At 45.9% G+C, this 23,558-nt stretch overlaps 1 protein-coding gene across 1 annotated transcript in view; it reads left to right on the top strand.

Moving 5' to 3' along the window:
* The first annotated feature begins 2,072 nt into the window (after positions 1–2,072).
* Pygb (glycogen phosphorylase B) overlaps positions 2,073–23,558 on the top strand; it is a 44,597-nt gene continuing 23,111 nt past the window's right edge. The window contains exons 1-3 of the mRNA XM_021177754.3: positions 2,073–2,432; positions 18,641–18,742; positions 23,304–23,382. Coding sequence (XP_021033413.1) covers positions 2,190–2,432; positions 18,641–18,742; positions 23,304–23,382 — 424 coding nt within the window. The 5' untranslated portion in view covers positions 2,073–2,189. The remainder of the gene's footprint in view (positions 2,433–18,640; positions 18,743–23,303; positions 23,383–23,558) is intronic.

The raw sequence follows: 23,558 nt of genomic DNA, 5'->3' as shown, positions 1-23,558 counted from the left end.
GGCACACACACTGAGAAGACTTCTGAGCTGCCAAATCACTCTCAAGAATCAGAGTCCCCAGCCCCCAGCCTAGCAGGAGCCCCACAGCCCTGCCATCAGGGGCTGAAATTTGATCTTGCTGACTTGAGAATCCCAAGGAAAAAGTGTGGAGTGAATTCCAAATCAGAGCTAGAGTAGTCGGGGAAGCATTCCGGTGTGTCCTCGTCTCCCAAGAAGTCTGCCGCTGAGTAGAGGTTGAGGTAAATTAATTTTGGAATCATCAAACCAGGAACAACTTAATTTGCCTTTTCTAGAGCTGGCGCTGGAATGCAGGGTACCCATTGTGCAAACCACACTATTACTGAGCTACACCTCCAGCCCTACACCTGGACTTTTATGACATCCCCTGTGGCAACCTTTATCTCCATAGGCAGGACCATCTGCATCCCCATCAGCTAACCTAAAGAAGCAAATGAAGGCAAGTCACTGACCTCACTATGTGAGGAAAGTGGCTCCACAAGGGAAGGCAGTTCTTCTGGGGCCAAGGGAGTTTCCAGGAGGCAGGCAGCACTGTATACCGATGACCAGAGGGTCTCATCCCAGAGCTCCCTGGGAAAAAGTGCCACGCGGCAGCTCTGGAAGCTGCTCCCCACACATGGTGAAGGGTCATGTGTCTCTGTCAGAGAGGATGATCTCTAGCCATTCCTTCAAAAACTATATATATTCACGTATCTGTCAGAGAGGCTGATCTGTAGCCATTCCTTCAAAAACTATATATATTCACATATGTATGTATGTCTGTATAATTTTATGATAGCTTGGTGTCTGGTTATGTAGGAGTCAATTGGATTAAAGTTTTACTTAGGTAGGTTGAGTCCTGCCTTGTTAAAAAAAAAAAAAAAAACCACCCACCCTTTATCTGGAAAACAAACATTTGCCAAAACTGCCCGAAGGGAAAGCTGTCACAGAGGACTAAGGTCATGCTGAACCTCCTCTTACAGTTCGCTAAGAGAAAAGTTCTTTTACAGACCAAGACTACTGTTATTTGCAATGCCTGTATGCCTTTTTATTGCTACCTGCCTGATACATATTATTGAAATTATAATGTATTCTTATATAAAACATTTGTCTCTGCAATTTATGTTGCTGTAAACACGCCTAACTAAACTCCCTTAATGATTAAGGGACTCAGAGACCACTCTGAGATGGTCCCCTAAGCAGGCAGTGTTGCCTCCTGACCTATAAACGGTAAGAAATTTGGGCTGGCCTGAACCCTTTCAGAGCCTCTGCTTGCTTCCCTGACCACCAATGAAATGTTTCTCCTTCCTCTCCATGTGCATGGCTGACTTCTTGCTGGGTGGAATTTTTCTTTAACAACCAGAAGGGGTGTGATTGATGGTAGCCTCTGCCCATCCTTGGAGAGAATGCTGTATACTTAATTTGCAGCAGATTTTCTGTGTTTGTCACTGCAGCCTAGACTGGCGATTTGTATTATGAGGAGTTCCATGCAGTTTGTTCTCCAGAGCTGAAGTGGTGTCATGGAGGAACAAACATTGATATGACTTATGAATTTTTAGTTTTTGCACAAACGACGTTATTTTCTTGCGTGTGTTTTCAGAACCACCTATCTGCTTGGTGACGAGTCCCAGCAGGTATTGGGGGCTGTCTGTCAAGCATGTGCACACTTCTCCGAACGTTTAACAGAGCTCAGCTACACCTGAGCACCCAATGCAGTCCTAAAAAGGGCATCTGGTGATTCTTTGCAGAGCCGTCAGTCCCTGCAGCCCCAGAAACTCCAGGAAGTCCCTCAATGGCAATAGTTTGCCTTCCAGTGTGGCAGGCGCAGCCACTGGTTCTGTTTCTACTTTTGCCTCATAAAAGTGGTAAATCTTAGGTATGGGGAAGCTGCAGTCCGGTTTTTCCAGCCTCAGACACACCAGTAAAGGAATAAACCATTACCCCTCGAGCGTCCACGTTCTCTTCCCGGCTGAAACAGTCTGATTGACGGGCTCTTTCTCCGAGGCCCCGCCTCATCAGTCAATCAGTCCACGCCCATCCACAGGGCCAGGCCCTCTCGCAAAGCGCAGGCGCAATCCGTACTAGCCGGCCTCCGCCGCAGTCCTTGGCGCCAGAGACACCGCAGCATCCCAACGCTAGAGTCTTCTCTGCTCGCTCAGGTTCGTCCCTTGTCCTCTGCCTCTTCTGGCGCCATGGCGAAGCCGTTGACGGACAGTGAGAGGCAGAAGCAGATCAGCGTGCGTGGCATCGCGGGGCTGGGCGACGTGGCCGAGGTGCGGAAGAGCTTCAACAGACACCTGCATTTCACGCTGGTCAAGGACCGCAATGTGGCCACGCCCCGCGACTACTTCTTCGCTCTGGCACACACAGTTCGCGACCACCTAGTGGGCCGCTGGATCCGCACGCAGCAGCATTACTACGAGCGGGACCCCAAGGTGAGCAGCCCGCCCTCCCTGGGAGGGAGACCGAGCCCAGGGCAGGGCGGGCCCCGCCCCCCCAGTATCGCCCACGGGCCTGATCCCTGTTGCACCACGGTCACCTGCGACCAATGAAGAGACAGTAGAGTTATGCATCTTCCTTCGAAGGACCGGTGCATACCCTCGCTTTCGGGTTTCGTTTTAATTGAGACCCATCCCCCTGCTCCCCGGCCCGCAGTCCCCAGTCCCTAAGTATGGCTTTGAGTGGCCCTAGTCTTCCACCGCAGTCAGTCCCCCACCGGTACGTTGTCTGGAATCTGGCAGTATGGAGCCAGGCCTCTGCCCACGGCGGAGTTGCGCATCCCAGAGAAGTGCTCTAGGGGTCTGCTCTTGCCGGCGGATTTTCCGGCTGTTTCCCAGCTGTACACTTCCGAGATGGCTTCAGAGTTCATGCTTTCTCTACTCCCCACTCCCCTCCCCCTTTTGTTTTTCTGCAGCCCCGAGAGAAGACGGGGGACTGGAACTAGATCCGGTAGTTTTATGAGTTGGAAAGGGGTGAGATCAGTAATCTGCAGGGAATTGTCCCGCCCCGTGCTCCCCACCCCACCCCCTACTCCGAGACTGATGAGAAGAAAATCATTTGTAATGCCTGCCTGAAACAGGAGAGGTCCGAAACTCAAAGATGGAATCCTCGTGGGGAAGGCTGCCTTTGAGGTTTCCACTTTGACAAAACTTGTTTGCAAGTTGCTTTAGAAGTTGTAGCTTTTTTCTGTTTTACAAACCTTTATTCTTAGTAGGAAAACAAAATACACTGAACGGAGTCTTTGACAGTTCTCACCACCCCAACCCCCAAAACTTCTCAGCCCTGTCTGCTGGACTGTTAACTCTGTGCAATTAAGCTGGCTTCAAACCCACGGAAACCCACCTGCCTCTGCCTCCAGAGTGCTGGGATTAAGGCATGTGCCAGCTCCACCAGGTCCCCCAGTCCTCCTTATTCTGTCCCGTTTATGTTTCCAGGTAATTGCTGTTCCTAAATACACAGGTATGCATATTTGTATGCTGCACAATTTTGTGGCTTTTATTTCATCCGAAACCATTTGTGGCTTCACTCATAAACAGGGCTCTAGGTCAGTAATACATACTGGTGCTTTTCAGCTTATGCAGGTATCATATTTTTACACATACCCCTGTTGCAAGAATTTCTTCTTTCTTTTCTCTCTTTCTCTCTTTCTTTCTCTCTTTCCTTTCTCTCTCTCTCTCTCTCTCTCTCTCTCTCTCTCTCTCTCTCTCTCTCTCTTTCTGCATTTGGTATGGAGAATTCTGCCTATCTTGTATTAAGACAGAGTGAAAACTAGCAAGGAAAAAACTCTTGCCTGTCTGGGGCCAGTTAGTGATGATCTGATTTGCAGTAGAAATCTGGGCACCCAGCCGGGCGGTGGTGGAGCATACCTTTAATCCCAGCACTCGGGAGGCAGAGACAGGCAGATTTCTGAGTTCAAGGCCAGCCTGGTCTACAGAGTGAGTTCCAGACAGCCAGGGCTATACAGAGGAACCCTGTCTTGAAAAACAAACAAACAAACAAACAAAAAAAACAAAAAGAAAAAAAAAAAAGAAATCTGGGCACCCAACAGCTGTCTTAGTGACAGAGCTTTTTAGAGTAATTTTTTTATAGGGCATTAAAGTATATTTGATAATTGCTAAGAGTAAAAATTAATTGCTTTCCAAACTCATTCTGGGGCTTTTTCCCTTCCTGAAATAAAGATGCTGAGGACAGGCTGTTAGAATGCTAGTTGGGCTTCTTCATAGTTAGTATGCAAGGCAGCTTCTAAAGAAGTGGCCCCAAATGGCTAAAACAGGTTATTGCAACAAGGGCTTGGGATCACTGCCAGGGAAACTGGCCAGGGGCAGCGGCTCCCCCAGAATGCCTTGTTAGTAGAGGAGCTGTGTTGCTCAGATTCACTGGTGTTGTCCAAACAGTGGATGACAAGGGATCCAGCTTTGCCTGCAGTTCAAGGTCATTTCTCAGGAGTTGGAGGACACTGTAGGACTCCTGTTGTGGTGAGTCCAGAGAATAAGGAAATGACTCTCTGGGCAGCAATCTACCCAACAGGTATGATGGTGTGTTCCTGTAGGCTCAGCTACCCCAGAGTTTGAGGCACCCTTGGCACAATCCCGTCTCATTCAGGAGACAGGAGAGGTATGATACAGCGGCAGAGCCCAGCTTTGGGTGTTTGATATCCTGGTTTTCAGTGTTTGTCTGAGTAACTGATGCTGACAATCAGCCAGTTCACCTCTCTGCATCATGTGAGGAATGTACTTCCAACAAACCACGTCCGAGCCATCCCAGGCTCTGGCAGTGAGTGCCTGGGGGATGTGAGCCTACATGGCTCAGGCTGGAAGCAGGATGGCCTGTTTGATACAGCAGTGCTTTTATTAGTTCTTCTTTTACAGATATGCAACTTCACACGCATGCTGAGGGGAAGATTAGAAAACATTGATGAGCTAGCAGGGCCGTGTTAACTGTAGTTTCACAGATTACATTGGAAGCGTGGCTCAGTTTGTTTTCTGCATCCTTTCTCTGCCCTGGCAAAAACATTTGGGGCTTTTTTCTAACTTATTTCTTATTATATGTAAAACTTGTGTGTGTTGTGTGTGTGTGTGTGTACACGTATGCATGAGGCAGGTGCATATCCTACCAAAATCCGTGTTCAGGCCAGAGGAGAACTTTGAGAATTCAGTTCTTTGCTTCTGGCATGTGGCCCTGGGTACACTAATGGCTTGGGTTGATGGCTGTAGCTTCAGCTGCTGAGTCACCTTGGCAGCTCTTAGTTTTTTTGTTTTTGTTTTTGTTTTTGTTTTTTTTTTGTTTTGTTTTTTGGTTTTTTTGAGACAGGGTTTCTCTATATAACCCTGGCTGTCCTGGAACTCACTTAGTAGACCAGGCTGGCCTGAACTCAGACATCCACCTGCCTCTGCCTCCCGAGTGCTGGGATTAAAGGCGTGCGCCACCACACCTGGCAAGCTCTTAGTTTTTAAAGCCTTCCATGTGTTCAGTCTTAGGAGTGCACAGCCCCTCAGACTTTCTCAGACCCTCCTGTGTGGCTGCTGAATTTTCTTTTACTTAGTGGCGTTTTGCTTTTGTTCTTTCTTAATTGTGTTGTTTGTTGTTTGTACTGGTGTTTTGCCTCCATTTACTTCTGTACAGCAGTTTCAAGCCTGGTGTCCACAGAGGCCATGAAAGGGTGATGGACTCTCCTGGGACCTGAGCTACAGACAGACAGTTGTGACCTGCCACGTGCGTGCTTGGGATTGAACCCAGGTCCTCTGGAAGAGCGGCCAGTGCTTTAACCACTGATTCATGGCTCCAGCCCTAGCTAGCATTGTGGTTGTTAGAAACAGTAATTACACTCATAGTATAGATTCTCATAGTTTCTTACGAGGTCTACAAGTTCATCCTGAAACAGCAGAGCCTTGGAGAGCACACTCAGTTTAGGGACCAGAAGTCCTGCGCAGCAAAGGACCTAAGTCTAACCTCCCCCCCCACCCCCCGCTTTTTTTTTGTTTTTTTTTGGTTTTTTTTTTGTTTGTTTGTTTGTTTTGTTTTGTTTTTTGTTTTTTTGAGAGGTCTAACCCCTTTTACAATTTTTGCTTTACTTAGTGGTACCGGAGATCAGACCTAAGGTCTGAAGCATTCTGGGTTTACCTGTCACTGAGCAGTGTGAACACTTTCAGCCCTAAACTCCTTTCCATCCTGATTTTTCCCATTTTCCCACTTTGTGATATGCTACTGTGTGTTTAGATTGACACCCACTCACCCCACCCCCATTTAGTTGGGATCTCTTCATGTAGCCCGGGATGGTCTTGAGTGCTACCCACACCAACTAGCTGGGTATAGTTTTTAGCCTTCCTTAGCCTCATGTTTTTTCATCTTTAAAACAAAGAGAGTTGAGCTATAGAGTCTATTTTTGAAGCTTATGTCATTCTAACATGGTCAGGTTTTATGTTTGCTTGTAAAATGTCCCCATTTAATGTTGACATTCCCTTTATGCAGAAATGCTGGGAGCCAGAAGAGTCCAAGGCCATCTTTGGTTACATAGCAAGTTTGAGAACAGCATGAACCATACAAGAGACCCTGTCTCAAAATCCAATATCTCACTAGGTGTGGTGGCACATGTTTTTGAGGCATAGGCGGGTTTGTTTCTGAGTTCAAGGCCTGGTCTTCATAGTGAGTTCTAGGCTATCCAGGGCTATACAGTAAAACCCTGTCTTGGAGGAAGAGGGAGACAGGGAAGAGAAAAAAAGAGGAGGAGAAAGAGGAAGAGGAGAAAGAGAACGAGGAGGAGGAGACCAAAAATAAGAAGGAGGAGGAGGAGATAAAGGAGGAGGAGGAAAAGAAGGGGGAGGAGGAGGAGGAGAAGGAGAAGGAGAAGGAGAAGGAGAGGGAGAGGAAGAGGAAGAGGAAGAGGAAGAGGAAGAGGAGGAGAAAACCAAAAATAAAAAGGAGGAGGAGAAAGAGGAGGAGGAGGAAGAGGAGAAGGAGAAGGAGAAGGAGAAGGAGAAGAAGAAGACCAAAAATCAAACTCTATCCAGAAAGATTTGAGCAAGATGTAACATGAGAGTCACAAGCTAAAATAAGCATAGCCAAGACATGGGTAGAAAAAGACTTAGGATCTACAGCAAGCAAGGAGAGTATGGAAGTTATTTCCAAAGCAGTGTCCTCTCAGAACAGAGCAGGCATTGAAAAGTTAGTCACAAGGCCTGTGATATACTGGGACTGACTTCCTCCTAAGCATGCTCACTTAAGCAGTGGACTTCTGAGTATACTCATTTCAAGGTCAGGGATCACACATTTCAAATATTAAAGTGTGAGACCTTGTCTCAAAAAAGAAAAAGATTAAAGGGCAGGCGGATTTCTGAGTTCGAGGCCAGCCTGGTCTACAGAGTGAGTTCTAGGACAGCCAGGGCTACACAGAGAAACCCTGTCTCAAAAAAACAAAAAAGAAAACCAAAAAGAAAGGAAGGAAGGAAGGAAGGAAGGAAGGAAGGAAGGAAGGAAGGAAGGAAGGAAAGAAAGAAAGAAAGAAAGAAAGAAAGAAAGAAAGAAAGAAAGAAAGAAAGAAAGAAAGAAAAAGAAAAACTAGTTGTGTAACCTGTGGACAGCTGACCTTGTATGAGGCTTCATGGTATCGGTAGATTGAGGAAAAACAGCTCTTCTAAGAAGATAAACACAGTGAATTTGCATGGTCTTGCAGCATGTCTGGACCAGCTGCTGAGAAGTTAATCCAGCAACCTGGGTAGTCTGTGAGCACTGTATCTGGGGCTTTGTTAGAATTTATAAACAGCGGGAGCTAATGCTAAAATCTTCTTGACATTACTAGTCTTCTGATACGTTTCTACTTGTGTGTATGAAGGTCATCTTTCTCTCTAGCAGCAGGCTTCCCCGACAGCAGATAACGCAGGTCTTTGGTCTCAGACTGGTGGTAGGCTCAGTGTTGACCAGAAGAAGATGCCTGTCAGTGAGCACGCACCTTTGGCCTCTACTCTTACAGGCTATGAAGGTTAATTTTATGTGTAAACTTGGCTGGGACACAGTGCCCAGACATTAACATTGTCCTGATTTACAGGAAGATGGGTTTGGGGGTCAGATGAACACTTCAATCCATAGATTTGATTCTACATTTTATTTGTTTTAAGGCACACCTCCCCATGTAGCTCAGTTGGCTTTGAACTTGTGATCTTCCCACCTTTGCCTCCTGGCTGGGATTATAGGCATAGACCACTGCATTTAGCTTTAACTTAATTAAACATGTAATTGCTACTGTCTTGGTCAAAGTTGTATTGCTGTAAAGAGGCACCATGACCACAGTAACTCTTATAAAAGAAAGTATTTCATTGGGGCCGGCTTACATACAGTTCAGAGGTTTAGTGCACTGTCATCGTGGCAGGAAGCATGGCAGCGTGCAGGCAGACATGGTGCTGGTGAATTAGCTTGACAGTTCTACATCCGGATCAGCAGGCTGTAAGACAGGAGACACAGGACCTGGCTTGAGCATTTGAAACCCCAAAGCCCACTGGCATTGATATATCTTCCCCTCCCCCACACAGGGCCACACCTCCTAACAGTGCCTCTCCCTGGTAACCAAGCATTCAAATATATGAGTCTATGGGAACCATTCCTATTCAAACTACCATAGACCTCATTCGGGTAAATCTTGAGTTCTTGACTGCTACAGAAAAGAATTTCAGAATGATGGCAAGCCAGGAAGTTTATTAAGATTAAAAAAAAAGAGGGAGAAGGATTCAGTTCTGCTGTTGGAATGCTTGCCTGGCACAAACAAAGGTCTGGTTTTGATCCAGGAATTAACATAAATAGGGTGTGGTGACAGACACTGACCCCAGAACTCCTGAGTGGATCAGGAGAATCGATTCAGGCCCATCTCATCTACCTAGCAAGGTCAAGGCCAGACTGAGTCTGAACTGTCCAGCCATTAATCACCTATGTGATTCCCCTGGCAGCCAGGCTCCGTTCCTGTGGCTTGCTTGCAGTTACCTCACGAACAGAACCAGATGTGGCTGGATAACAAAAGACACTACACTCCTTGCCATTTGCTTTATTTTGTTTTGCTTTTTGCTATTGTTTGAGGCAAAGGGTCCCACCTCCAGATCCTTCCATCTCTGCCTCTCTGCTAGGATTATAGGGTCTGTGCCACATGTCCCCAGCAGTGTTCATTTTGTATTTATTACCATTTAGAAAATGTATTTCTTACCATTTAGAAAAGTGAGAAAAATAAAAGAAGGGCTTAGGCACTCTAGCCATGAAGACCAAGTGTTTATATCTTAGTACATTCTACAAGGGTCTGAGAACCTTGTAGAATGAATTCTGCTGTCTGGTTGCTTATGGACTGGCCTTGCAGTTCTGCCAGCCTGGTCTATCCTGCAGAGTTTGATTTTGTACTTAGATCAGTACAAGTAACTTAAAGCAGTTACCCCCAGATCCTTCCATCCAGTGTGCACTGTTTGTTGGTTTTGTTTCTCTGGAGGTCTTCTAACACATAGGGCCTGCAGATGGCTGTAAGGACCATTTTACCTTATGTCTTTACTCAGATATTTTATTTTGTTTAGTTTGTTTGTTTTGGTTTTTCAAGACAGGGTTTCTCTGTATAGCTCTGGCTGTCCTGGAACTCACTTTGTAGACCAGGCTGGCCTCGAACTCAGAAACTCAGAAATCCGCCTGCCTCTGCCTCGCTGGGATTAAAGGCGTGCACCACCACGCCCAGCTTTTTTTTTTTTTTTTGGTTTTTGTTTTCTTAGATATTTTAAAATGATTTTTTTCCATTAAAAATAAAGGGGTTGGGGGATGTGCAGGGAGAGTACTCAGCAGTTAAGAACACGTGCTGCTTTTGCAAAGGACTTGAGTACATCCCAGTACTCACGTTGGATGGCTCCCAACTGTCTATAACTCCAGCTCTAGGGCAATCTGACATTTCTGGCCTCCACAGGCACTGATACCCCTGCATATAGCTACACACAGATCCACATACAAGCATATAATTTAAAATGGTAAAAGTAATTCTGAAATATATTGGGGGGTCCCAGAAAGACCCTGCTTCAAAGAGAAGGTGGAGAGTGATAATAGGTAGAGTCGGACACCTGATGCCTTCCTCTGGCCTCTAGATACCTACATGGATGTCATACAACACACACACACACACACACACACACACACACACACACACACACACACACATTTCTTTTGGTGCCAGGTTTTGAACTCAGGATCTCGATCATAGCCAACAAACATTCTGCCTCTGAGCTACACCCCGTGCCCTTTCTATGACTTTCACAGCTTTATTGTCATGGTTATAGATTTAAAATTTGCATGCCGGGCGTGGTGGCGCACGCCTTTAATCCCAGCACTCGGGAGGCAGAGGCAGTCGGATTTCTGAGTTCGAGGCCAGCCTGGTCTACAAAGTGAGTTCCAGGACAGCCAGGGCTACACAGAGAAACCCTGTCTCGAAAAACCAAAAAAAAAAAAAAAAAAAAAAAAATTTGCAAGAGGCTGAGTATGAGGGCATAGCTTTAGTCTTAGCACTTGGGAGGCAGAGACAGACAGAGTTCTGAGAGTCAGTGCTGGCTTAATATACATAGTGAGATCCTGTCTCTAACCAAAGTAAGATGTGCATGACCCATACACAGACTTCTCCATAGTTCTTATCAAATAAGGTCGAGGGAGTTGTGTCAGGCAGGCCTCATAGCCTATGGCAGATGCCATGGTTTGTAAGGCTGATCTAAGAGTGACACCTCGTTCCCCCAGACACACACAAGAACTGAGCTGCTGCTGAGCTGCTGTAGTGTGGATACTGTGCTATGGTTAGAAGGTAAGGGCAGGTCCTGTCTGCCAGTTAGGAGGACCCTCCCCTGCCTAGTGTTTCCTCTCTCGCTAGACCTCACTTCACCCTGGGAAAATGTCTGGGCTCTGTTCATCTTATAGGAAGGAAGCTGGAGGGCAAAGACCCAGCACACTGGTGTGGCTCTCTGTATCTAAAGGGGTCAGGAGTTTTCCCAGGACCTGGCCTGTGGTATACTGTGCTCACGGGTCTGTCATTGTGTGCCTGTGTCATATTAGTGCCTTTTGACAGACAGCGGCTGTCTGTTGATGGGTGCTGTTCTGTGCCTTTAGTCGCTGAAAATTGAACAGAACCAGATAGACAAGGACTGTTGCCCCGTGGCCCTGGGAACAGATAGAGAGATCTCTGACCAGCTGCCTACAGTCTTGATTATCTTGATGAAAGCAGTTGCCCAAGTCTTTGTTTTGTGTCCAGAGTGTTGGAAAATTCTCCTTCCTTTTCCAGCAGGGTACCCAGCCATTTCTACAAATGCCATTTCTGCAAATGGAGACTCCTCATTAAGGATTTTGTTCAGAAGAGGGAAAAGGAGTTAGCTGAGGATGGTGACGTCTCAAAGGCCCAGTTGTGATTAGACCAGGTGTGGTGGTGATACCACATGTCTGTAATTTCATCACTGAGGTGAGGCAAGAGAATCACAAGTTCAGGGCCAGCCAGAGGTACCCAGCTAGATCCTGTATCAAAGGCTGAAAAAGAAAACAATGTAAAAACATTATGGCTCCACCTGCTGGCATTCAACTCCATTTCTGGAGAGTCCTTTACCTTGGAAGGTTCCTTTGAAAGGTCACTTGTTTTGTGTAGTATTGTGTTCAGATTTTACCTGCATAGCTAAAGAGCTTCATTAGTGTTTTTCTGTGATTTTTCTAGTAGGGGGTTGAAGAGTGTGGCTCATGGGTAGAGCACTTGCATACGTGAGCAAAGCGTTGGGGTTCCATCCTTAAACACTACAAAAGCAATCCCCCAACAAACACTGTCTGTAGTTAAATGGACACGTTCCAGAGAAGGGCCAACAGTGGTATGAGGGTTTAGGAATCCAGCTGCCATTTTCTGGCTGGGACAGGCAAGGTGAGTCTCTCACCCATGTCCCTGAGCAGGCAAGCCCAGAGCACCATGGTCCTGACGGGTAGGCAGGACTGTGAGGCTGAGTGTTAGCGAGTGACTCTCAAGCTGGGGCTTGGACAAGTGTCCCCACAGCTGCTTCCCAGGGTCGCCACATGCTAACTGATTGAGTTCTGCAAAGACCCTTTAAAGTGTATGATGTATGAGCCCCAGGCTGGCTCCTTGGCAACTCCAGGGTGACTGTATTGTGCTCAGAGGGTGAACTCCGCGTGCTGAGCACCCAGGTGGCCAAGGCTGGCCAGCCTGAACTGGGCCTCTGTTGGAACCATCAAGTCCGTCCATTTTCTTGGCTGGCTCCTCCAACAAGCTTCTTTTAGTTGCAGGATTTCACTCTGCCATCGTAAGGAAACGGAGAAAACAGTGTCAACACAGATGAAGAAATAAGAACATTCTTTAAAAGCAAGTTGCAGAAACCCTAAAGAAAGCATCTCCCAGTGCTTCTGGTTGCCCCTGGCCAGTGGCTTCTCTGCTTATGTGATCAACCTGCAGGGAAAATGGAATCAGAGGTTTCAGGTGTAGGCCCAGTATGGGTTGGGAGCCTGAGTGTATTCTCTTGAGATCCACAATACATTTCTTTTCACGGTGCTGGCTGGAAGGTACAAATTTTGGCAGAAAGGACAAACTGTAACACCTTAAAAAATATAGATTTTGGGCTGAACATGGTGATGCTTGCCTTTAATCCCAGCACTTGAGAAGCAGAGGAAGGAGGATCTCTGTGAGTTCAAGGTTGGTCTACTCTACAGAGAGAGTTCCAGGCTAGTCAGCCACACAGTGAGACCCATGTCTTTAAAAAAAAAATGCTGGGGAGATGGCTCAGTGAGTTCAGATTCCTGGAATTCCAGTAAAACCTGGGTCTGGTGGCATGCATCTGTAATATTAGTACTCCTGTATTGAGATGGGAGATGGAGACAGGAGAATCCCCTGGAAGCCCATAGGCATACTTGACTGACATATGCAGTGCAGCAGCAGAAACCAAAAGAGAGGCTGTCTCAAGGAGATGGGAAGTAAGAGCTGATTCCAAAAAGATGTCAGCTGACCTCCACATATCCATCATGGAACATACATGCCATCACACACACACACACACACACACACACACACACAGTTTTTAGGAAAAGCAAAATAGGACGTTGAATAAAGATCATACTCCTAATTGGTCAACTTTTTATAGACCCTCTTAGGAAAAACTCAGCAGTAGATAATTGGGGAGACACAGGCCTGTAGCTAGCACACCTCATTGTGCACTGTACCTGTGCTTTTTTTCTTTTCTTTTCTTTTTTTTTTTTTTTTTGGTTTTTCGAGACAGGGTTTCTCTGTATAGCCCTGGCTGTCCTGGCACTCACTTTGTAGACCAGGCTGGCCTCGAACTCAGAAATCTGCTTGCCTCTGCCTCCCGAGTGCTGGGATTAAAGGCAGAGGCGTGCACCTGTTTCTTTTCTTTTGTTAAAGATTTATTTATTGTATGTATATGAGTACATTGTAGCTGTGTTCAGAGACACCAGAAGAGGTCATGCAATCCCATTACAGATGGTTGCGAGCCACCATGTGGTTGCTGGGAATTGAGCTCAGGACCTCTGGAAGAGCAGTCAGTGCTCTTAACCACTGAGCGTTCCAAGTCTGTTACCTTTATTCAACTGCAATCTTTAGATGTTAAATGGAGAGTTCTAGAAATAAGCCCCATAAGGCTTTTCTTCTTGTTAGCTTCATTTATTCATATAATGTATTTTGATCAAGTCAGTTGGCAGTCCCTCCTCCTGGTCCCCCACTACCCATCTTTCCCTCTTAACTTCATGTGCTTTTTTTTAAAGATATACCAAGTCCACTAAGTACTATCTAAGTACTCTGTACTATCTATATGTACAGAGGTGTAGGACCATCTATGGAAATATGGGTAGCCTTTCAGGGGGAGCATCTCTGAGAAAAACATATTCACCTACCCCCAGCAGCCATCGGTTGCCAATATCTTTTCAGTCGGGTGGGATTTCATGAGTCCTCCCCCGTGTTTGTGCTAGGATTGTGGCTGGCTTGATTGTGCAATGCTTGTGCATGCAGACACAGCTTCTGGGAGTCCCTGCATCTAGCAGCTCTTTCATGTCCAGCGAACAATGTTTCAATGCAGACCATTTGAACTTAAACTCATTCTGCTCCCTCTTCTATGATGGTCTCTGAGCCTGGGAGGGAGTGGATGTGGTGTAGACTGTCTTAATGAGAGCTGAGCACCCTGATGTAAAGCTAAGAACTTCGGGGACAGCTTACTGATGTGCCCAGCACTATGAAAGCCAGTAGGCATGCAGCTGCCAATTGGTACTAGCTTGATTCTCCATGTCCCATAACTCAAGTCTGTGGTATCTTCAGCAATAGGTGTTATTTATTTATCAGGTTCTTGGTGTGTGTGTGTGTGTGTGTGTGTGTGTGTGTGTGTGTGTGTAACCAAAGAGCAATGGCCTATAATGGTTAGGAAACAGATCTATGTGACCACTCTGACTAATAAGTCAAAAGGAGGTAATTCATTTCCGCTATTGATAACACCAAAAGCTTCCATTTGTATACTGCTCAGAGGACTGCAATGGGCTCCTGCATCCATTCCTTGCTTTGCCTGTGTTATAAGTCATCCCTCTGTCCAGCATATTCCAGCTGCCCTTTGGTCACTTTGTGGTGCTTGTAGTTGTCATGTGGACAATTTCAGGATCATAGTGTATTCAAGTGACTTACTTTATTGGCTGGCCCCAAAACACAGGATAGTGCTGGCAATTTTCACGTCAAATAGAAGCTGTACAGAGCTTCCTTTACACAAACAGGTGAACATTCTTGACCTAAGGAAAGAAAAAAAAGAATATGTTGGGGTTGCTGATATGTATTACAAAGTAATATATTTTGGAGAGGCACCATAATCACTAGAATGTATTTCTTGTTATTATCAAACAACAATATTATATTTTCTTTTCATTTTGCTATGTATAAATTAAGTACACATATACATATATATACATACATATATACATACTCACAAATATTTTGAAAAAACATGGTACATATTAGTTGACACAATATCACAAATGCATAGAACCAGAAGTGTTTTTAGATTTTGGAGTTTAATATTTGCATAGACTTGGCTAGTCCAACATCTCTCTCTCCCACTCCCACTCCTACCCCTCCAAAAAAAGAAAAGAAAAGAAAATGTCAGATAAGAGGTGCTCGACCCAAGTAGAGTATATTTTTAGGCATCCGCTGAGAATTTCGGAGGTGCTCACGCTTAGATAAGGCTGGGAATACGCTATGTACTCGGTATGTAATGAGAAAGAATTGCTGTGTGGACCTTGAGCATGCAGTATTTCCCCAGGCAGCTGGGATATAGCTGAATTCTGTAGGTGTTCACATTTGTTAATAAGCCTCGCCCAGACAGGACTTGTGGCTTCCTTTGCACTATGGAAAAGCTATAAAGTAATAAGGTGGCTCAATTGTACTGCAAATAAAGCATAAGGTGATTAAAAGGCGAGAAGCAGTGCACCGTGAACCAGTTGTTAACAGCAGGTGCGATTAGAGCTGTCCAAGGACTTGCTCGTGACCCTGCAATATGTTTCGGTCGTTTAAAAGAGACTGAAATTTGGATAGAAATTCAGTATTAATTCATTGAGTTAAACAAAGAATGGGGGAGCAGAGACCAGACTCTAACTTTGTGATTTTTTAATATATTTTTTCAATGGTTAACTTTAGTGTTCTGGAATTGTCTCCTTTTGACATTTTATTTCCTGTTCTGGGACACCAACTCTGCCCACATTGGGTAAGGGGAGACCCTTAATCCTTTTCTTCTCAACCTGCTGTACCTTGAATTTGTGATCCTTCTGTCTTTACCTCCCGAGTCTGGAATTATAGGACCATACTTCTACACTCACATTGTGTGTGTGTGTGTGTGTGTGTGTGTGTGTACTCTCTTGTGCAGGTGCTCCAAGAGACCAGAGATGTGATTCTATTTTCCTCTGTCTCTTGTTTTTCCTTCTCGTCTGTTCTCAGTTGGATCCTTTGTGGTTCTAGATGTTTGGAGTGGGATGGGGTGGTTTTCACTTATGAACTTGCATTCTGTGGAAGATGCTGTGTGGTTTTGTCTATTATATTTCCTGTCCCATCTTCCTGCCTGGTTTTCAGGTGAGCACCATCCCCTGGGACTGCCGAGAGTGTGCTAAGAGAATTCTTTTAAGGTGTTTTTTGAGTGTGTCCTTGAGTGAGAAAGATCACATTGAGGTGTGTTTGCTCGTGAGCATCTGCTGTGAGAACATGTAGGCGCTGGACATTTGTAGAGCTGTGAAGTGGGCTCACAGTGGATGTCTGTCCCTTACCACCCCTGGGTTGTAAGTGGCATTTGAGACATTTTCTAACTTTGCTGCCCATAGTATTGGCTTCTTTTCCTTTTTACTTATTCATTCACCCATCCATCCATCCATCCATCCATCCATCCATCCATCCATTCATTAGCTGTTTTCTTATTTGCTTGCTTATTTATTTATTTATTTACTTACTTACTTACTTATTTGAGGCAAGGACTTACCATGCAACTCAGGCGGTACTAGAACTCAGCTGTATAGATCAGGTTGGGCTCTAACTCACAGTGATCCACCTGCCTCTGCCTCTTGAGTGCTCCCATGCCCTGCTTAGTGTACGGGAGGTCCTCGTTTGATCTGAAAATGTGGGAGAAAGGAGCTGGAGAGGGAGCAAGTGGGGGAAGAGTATTCACAGGCTCGTGCATTCAGCAACACAATCAAGAACACTGCAGTTATCACACTGATAAGCCCATCCATAGCTTTTTGTTGTTACCCGCCCAAACACTGTCCTCGTAGCCTTTGGCATCTGTCAGCCTGTCTAGTCCTCTGTCCTCCCTAGTCTTTCTTTGTAGCAGGGATTAAGCCCACTACCTCATACATGTAGGTCAGGGCCTCATGCATGTAGGTCAGGGCCTCATACAATCCCTGAGCTATATAGCCTGAGCTTTTTAAATCTAATGTGTGTATGAATGTTGTATGTAAGGATATTGCATTTGTGCTTGGTGCTTGCAGGAGCCAGAAGAGGGCACCAGATTCCTTGGCACTGGAGTTACAGCCAGCTATGAGCCATGGTATGGTTGCTGGGAACCGAACCCAGATCCTAGTAAAACATCCAGTGCTCTCAACTGCCTATCTCTCAGCCCCTATCTGCGAGTTTTTAATCACAGTCCTTTTGTCCCAGGGACCCACTGAGTTACCCAGACAGGTTTTAAAAGTGGCGTCCCCCTGCCTCAGCCTCCCTACTAAGCACCAGGCCCAGTCAGGCCCTACTTTTGCTAGCACATGCTAGAATGAGACATACTGGCAAATGGTTACAGCTTAAATACCCTGTGCACAGCGCAGAAGGAGGTGCAGGTATAAGCAGTTTTCTGAGAGATAAGAAACAATTTGTTAAAGAACTCTATGGAGAAGCCAGGTTTTTTTTTGTTTTTTTGTTTTGTTTTTTTGTTTTTTTGAGACAGGGTTTCTTTGTATACCTGGCTGTCCTGGAACTCACTTTGTAGACCAGGCTGGCCTCGAACTCAGTAATCCACCTGCCTCTGCCTCCCGAGTGCTGGGATTAAAGGCGTGCGCCACCACGCCCAGTCGAGAAGCCAGTTTTTAAGGGAATCCTTAGACAGTGCGGCATAGCCTGCAGTAAAGTTGCCTTGGCCCACAGACTCAGCAACCTTTTGTAGGGGTTCTCTGCAGTGCTGAGTGGGCCTGAGGGAGAGGGCAGGGTGTAACAGAAGTCAGTCAGTGTCAGTCTTTGTTGTTAAGGAGTCAGTGCTTCGTGGCTCACAGAATGTCAGTAAGAAGACAGAAGCATCATCGTTGTCGTTGGGGGACTCTGACCAGGTAGACAAGGGAACTTGGCTAAGAGCCATCCCCTGTCTTGGAATGTACAGTTCTGAAGTGCCTTCCAAGATGTCTCTGCAGGTCAGCACCTGTTGGTGTGGTATTGATTTCTGAGTCTTGACAGTAGCTCCTAGAACCTGTTGAGGCCGGTAGCACTGTGTGTGGCCATGGCTGGTAACACTGTGTGTGGCCACGGTCCAAGTTAAAACACCTCACTAAATCAAGCACACACACCACACCTCATACCAAGGAAATATACCTCACGGCCAGCAAAAACCAGTCTTTGCTTTGAGGGAATGATGTCTTTACTAGGGTGGCCAACATCTGCATTCCTGTTTATTGTCTGCTTCTGGTGGGCTTAAGAAGCCACCCTAAGAGACAATCAATCTCACCATGTCACTCAGGTTGGCTTCACATTTCTAGTCCATCCCCCTGCCTCAGCCTCCCAAGCAGCTGGAACAACAAGAACACACACCATGGCCTGTTTATATTTAATATTTGGAAACATTTCCTCCTTTGTAAGCTGTTTTCTCTCATGTTGGGAACAGAGCCTGTCTCAGGGCACACAGCTGGTGAGAGGCCAGCCTAGCTCACTGTGGGATCTGCCGGCTGTAGAAGCCTGTTCTCAGGTTCTAGGATGACCTAACTCCTCTGTCAGAGGAGATCCGTTCTGTGCACTGGAGACTCAGGAGAGTACAGCTACTCTGCAGTAAGGTGTCAGGATTGGGTTCCCATGAAAGTCCTACCTGGGGGCTTCGTGACTCCCTCCCTGCTGCGTCTCCTGTTTGCGGACAGAATGGGAAACTAAGATTTTGTTTTCTGTCTTCAGCGCATCTACTACCTTTCCCTGGAATTCTACATGGGCCGCACGCTGCAGAATACCATGGTGAACCTGGGCCTTCAGACTGCATGCGACGAAGCCACTTATCAGGTGTGTTTAATCTGTCCCCTGAAGAGTGACCGCTGGCATTAGGACACCTGTGCCCTGGAGTGTTTTACCCTGCCAGGAAGGAGCATGTCCCTTCCTCAAGGGGAGAACGTAAGACTGTAAGGGACGATAATAAATGGGATTATTATGAGAACACTGGTTTGAGTGGTGATGCTGTGGTTTAGAAGTTTCTAGAAATGTACTCCCTTCTCCCAGTCCAGGGGTAGGTTTTGAATATGTCATGATCTATTTGGTTTCACTCTCTGATCCTCAGACATCCTCCTGACCTCATTGTGCTGTGCAGGTGTGGAAGGAAGTACCTCCTCTCATGGAAGAAGCCAACTGTTCAGGCATTTTCTCTGCCCTAATTTTACACAGGTCGTTTGTAGCCTCAGCAGAGCTGTGCTTATCTCCCAGTCTCTCTTCGCTCTCCTCTCTCCTCTGGAACGCTGGTCTCAGATGGGGAAGTTCTGTAGTGAGACCTTGCAACATGGGTACATGAAGGTCTTTAGAGAGGGGTGGACCCCCCCCCCCACGTTGCTGCAGCACCCCATCTGCTTTGTTCAGAGCTTAGGTATGAGGAGTTTGGGGGCCTGGTAGGGACATAAGTCCAGCATGGGTGTAAGTCTTGTTGGAGACCACCTTCTCTCCTAAGGATGTTAGTCACCTTTCTATTGCTATGAAAAAATAATGTAGAGAAATCTAAAGAAAGAAAGATCCATTTCGGTTCCAGTCTCAGTGGCCTGAGACAGGAAGCCCTGCATGGGATGAAGCCACTTTCCAGGTGAGCATGTGGCAGAGTCGGCTGCCCGCTTCCCAGAGCCAGCAATCAAGGACAGAGATACAGGGGCAAGACGCACTTCTGGAGGGTGCCTTCCCCGCAGGGACCCATTTCCTCTAACTAGACCTCCCCTGGTAGTCCTTACGCAGCCTGTGTCTTCATCAGTGGCTCAGCCTGTTCCTGAGGACACAGCTTTTGCGATCCAGTCACCTCCTCTCAAGGTCAAGGCTGTACTCTCACAGCTAGGACTTGAGAAGAAACCGCTTTCCTCTGAATCCGCTTATCAACAGCGCTCTGGAGAACAGTTACAGAAACGTTTGAATACATATGAACAGTATTCTCATCAGCTTTAACTCAGGGCGTCAATATGATCTCTAGAAAACAAGGACTCAGACACTCCCACCCTGTGATGACGCTTCTCAGGCCATCTAACTGCTCTGAATGCCTTAGAATTTCTCCTCCTCCTCTTCCTCTTCCTCCTCCCCCTCCTCTTCCTCCTTCTTCTGCTCCTCCTCCTTCTCTTCTTCCTCATCCTCCTTTTTCCTCTTCTTCCTTCTCTTCCTCCCTCTCTCCCACTTCCCCTCCTTTTTGAGACAGGGGTTTTTCTGTGTAGCCCTAGCTGTCCTGGAACTCACTCTGTAGACCAGGCTGGCTTCAAACTCAGAAATCCGCCTGCCTCTGCCTCCCAAGTGCCAGAATTAAAGGTGTGCACCATCACTGCCCAAATGAATTTTTAATTTTAGGTTTTTGGGTTTTTTTATGCATATGGGTTTTTTGTACACCATTTGCATGCAGTGCCCATTGAGACCAGAAGAGGGCATCATATCCCATGGAACTAGAGTTACAGACAGCTATGAGCCACCCTGTGGATGTAGGAAACTGAGCCAGTGTCCTGGAAGAACTGTCTCTCCAGCCCCAGATTACCTTAGAACTTCTAAAACAGAATACTTGAAGTTGATTGAGACACCTCCTAAATGTCTTTTAGCTTATATGTATCTCTTTTTTGTTTTTGTTTTTTTTTCCTCTGTTTTATGGTTTATTTGTTGGAAACGGATTTATCGTATAGAGTTGTCTTCCTCCCCGTGTGTCCCCACTTATGTTAACAGCACAAGGATGTCTCCTCACGATGGGTCTCAGTGTCCTACAGTAATATGTTCTGGCTAGGTAGATAGGCAAGAACTGGAAATGAAAGGCCTCCAGATTAGAAAGAGGTAAAGCCATCAACACACAGATGACATGAACTAGAAAATTGTAAGAAATCCATAAAGAAATATTAGAGCTGGCCAGGGAGTACCTCGGGTTTTCAGGATATAGGATTGATCTGCAGAAACTATCAATATCTTAATATATCTGCTGATTAACATCCAAAGTGGACCCAAGATGGTAGTTCCGCTTATAGTGGCACCAGAAGGAATAAAGCAGGTGTAGATGTAACAAAAAAATGCACCCCACCCACCCCTGCCCCACCCCAATGCAGAGCTTATACTCTAGAAGCAAGTTGAAAGAAACTCAGGAAGGTTTAAAAATGAAGACATTTTTTGTTAACAGCTTGGAGGACCTAGGCTTGTTAAGATGCAGAGCTCTCACAGTGATCTGTAGATTTAATCCAGTCCTTTTCAAAATCCCAGTCAGTTTCTTCAGAGTCTGATAAGATAATCTGCATATCTGGGTGGACTTCCAAGAGAACCAGGTAGGAGATTCACACTTCCCAATTCCAGAACTTACTGTAAAGCAGCAATCAACCAAGCCTGGGTCCTGCTGGCAGAAAGTCACATATATCAGCCACCAAATAGCCAAGAGCCCAGAAAAAAGCCTGCACATTGAGGGTAAATCTCTTCTTGAATTTAAAATAATGGCTGGAAAGTTTGTATTACATTAAGTTTCCCATCTTAGCCATTCTTTGTGTACAGTGAACGGCATTTAGGGCATTCACACCATTTGCAGCTATCACCACCACCCATCTGCAGAACCTGTACACTTTCCAAAATATGCCTTACCCAACTCAGCCCCTGGAAGCCACCATTGTTCTTCATGTTTCTTCATTTGGCTCTTCTGGGTATCTCATGAGTGAAACTACAGGGTACCCTTAGCACAGTGTCCTGAAGGGTCACCTGTGTGGCAGTGTGTGCTGGTCCTTTGTTGCTCTCATCTTTTTCAATAAAGGAACAACTTTATACATATTTTTATGTAGGTAATTGGCTGTATCCTGTAGGAACACATACTCCCCCAAAGTAGTTCCAACGGAATACAGAGTAAACGGAATTCCCTTGCAAAAGCAAAGACATTAGGTTGTAAGCATTAAATGATCGATACACAGTTCTCTCAGTCAGCAGCTGAATCAGTGAGGCCAGAGAAGCTGAGGCGCTACTTCCCCCCCACCCCCCATCATCTCAGCATTTCTGCCTCTCCTTGGGTCCTGGATCTCCCCACATTGCTGGTCAAGGCTGAGTATACTTTATCCTATGTGTGTGCCATGTTTCCCTTATTCATCTGTCCATGAACATGGCTGCTCCTGCCTTCTGACATCACGGATAATGGTGCCATGACCACAAGGGTACAACTCGCAGAGCCTGCAGTCAGTAGCTTTGAGTCTATAGCTAGAAGTGTGGTGGCTATGGCTATAGCATCTGCTTCTCCTTTGTGATGCTGGGCCTTGAACTAGAACTTCTGGGTGTGCCAAGCAAGTGTCCCTCTGAGTGGCAGCTCCAACTCCCTGGTGCCTGTGATTTGCCTTTGTTTGAAAGTCAGTGGTGGTGAGTGTATTTCTTGTGCTTAGTGGGAATTTGTTTACCTTTGGAGCTCAGTCAATTTAAGTATCATTGCCCACGTTTGAGTCAGGTTGCTTGTTTCTTGAGACTCAGTTTCTAGATGTCTCTGTTTATTCCGGATACTAATCTCCTATCAGATACTCACTCGGCTTACACATTTTTTTCCTTCCATTCTGTAAGTTGTCTTTTCACTTTGTTGATGGTGTCCTTTAATTCAAAAAGTTTAGAAATGTTATGCAGTTCTTTTGTTTGATTTTCTTATTGCCTATGCTTTTGGTTTTTGTTTTGTTTTGCTTTCTTGCTTTGGAATGGATTTGGGTGTGGGGTGACGGTGTGGGATGACGGCTCAGTGGTTAAGAGTGCTTGCTGCTCTTGTAGAGGATCCAAGTTCAGTTCTAGGTGTATGAAATGGCTCCTCACCCTCTGTAAATCCAACTCCAGGAGATCAGGCACCCTCTTCTGGCCTCTGTGAGCATCTGTTCATACACAGCATATATGCGTGTATGCACGCGTGAGCACACACACACACACACACACACACACACAAATCTTCAAAAGAAGGAAAGAATATGGGTGTATACCTAGGTACATTGGATTTCATCAAAATCATAATTAGCAGCTTGTCGAATTTGCTTACTTGCTCACTGTAAGCTGGTTGGTAGCCTGGCGTTATGACGTATTTATAACTATTGAGCTCTTCTTTGTTCTTTAAGGATCTTACTGTATGTGTAGCTGCAGCCAGTCTTGGACTGGGAACCCTCCTGCTTTAGCCTCCTGAGTGCTGGGATTACAGGAAGGGTCACCATACCACACGAGATACATTGAATTTTGAATGGTTACCGTTAGTAGGTTGTGAGATACCTGAGAACTTTCACTTCTGTGTATTGATGAATATTAAGTTGTACCGTTGAATTTTCAGTCTGAAAGAAATCAGACTCAAGACTTAGATGCTTTCAGCTTGTTGGAGGGGCCGTAGTAAATAATACTGAAATGTCACCTCTGCTTTGGTTTGCAGTTGGGATTGGACTTGGAGGAGCTAGAGGAGATAGAGGAAGATGCTGGCCTTGGGAATGGCGGCCTGGGGCGCCTGGCAGGTAAGCTGCTCTGCATCCTGCTGACTTGGTGGGAGATCACAGGAAAAGGCCAGTGTCACATGTGCTTCTGACACCCACCTATCTCCCTCAGACACATGGGCAAACGTGTTTGTGTCAAAATCTTTATCATTAGAGAGAGAGAAAAAAAAAAGAAAATGTACATTTTCTTCCAGCCA

The sequence above is a fragment of the Mus caroli genome, unplaced genomic scaffold (assembly GCF_978045245.1).
Source record: "Mus caroli unplaced genomic scaffold, Mus_caroli_1 scaffold_2, whole genome shotgun sequence".
Lineage (NCBI taxonomy): Eukaryota > Metazoa > Chordata > Mammalia > Rodentia > Muridae > Mus > Mus caroli.
Note: the sequence above shows the minus strand (reverse complement) of the source record. Positions and strands in the feature narration are given on the sequence as shown.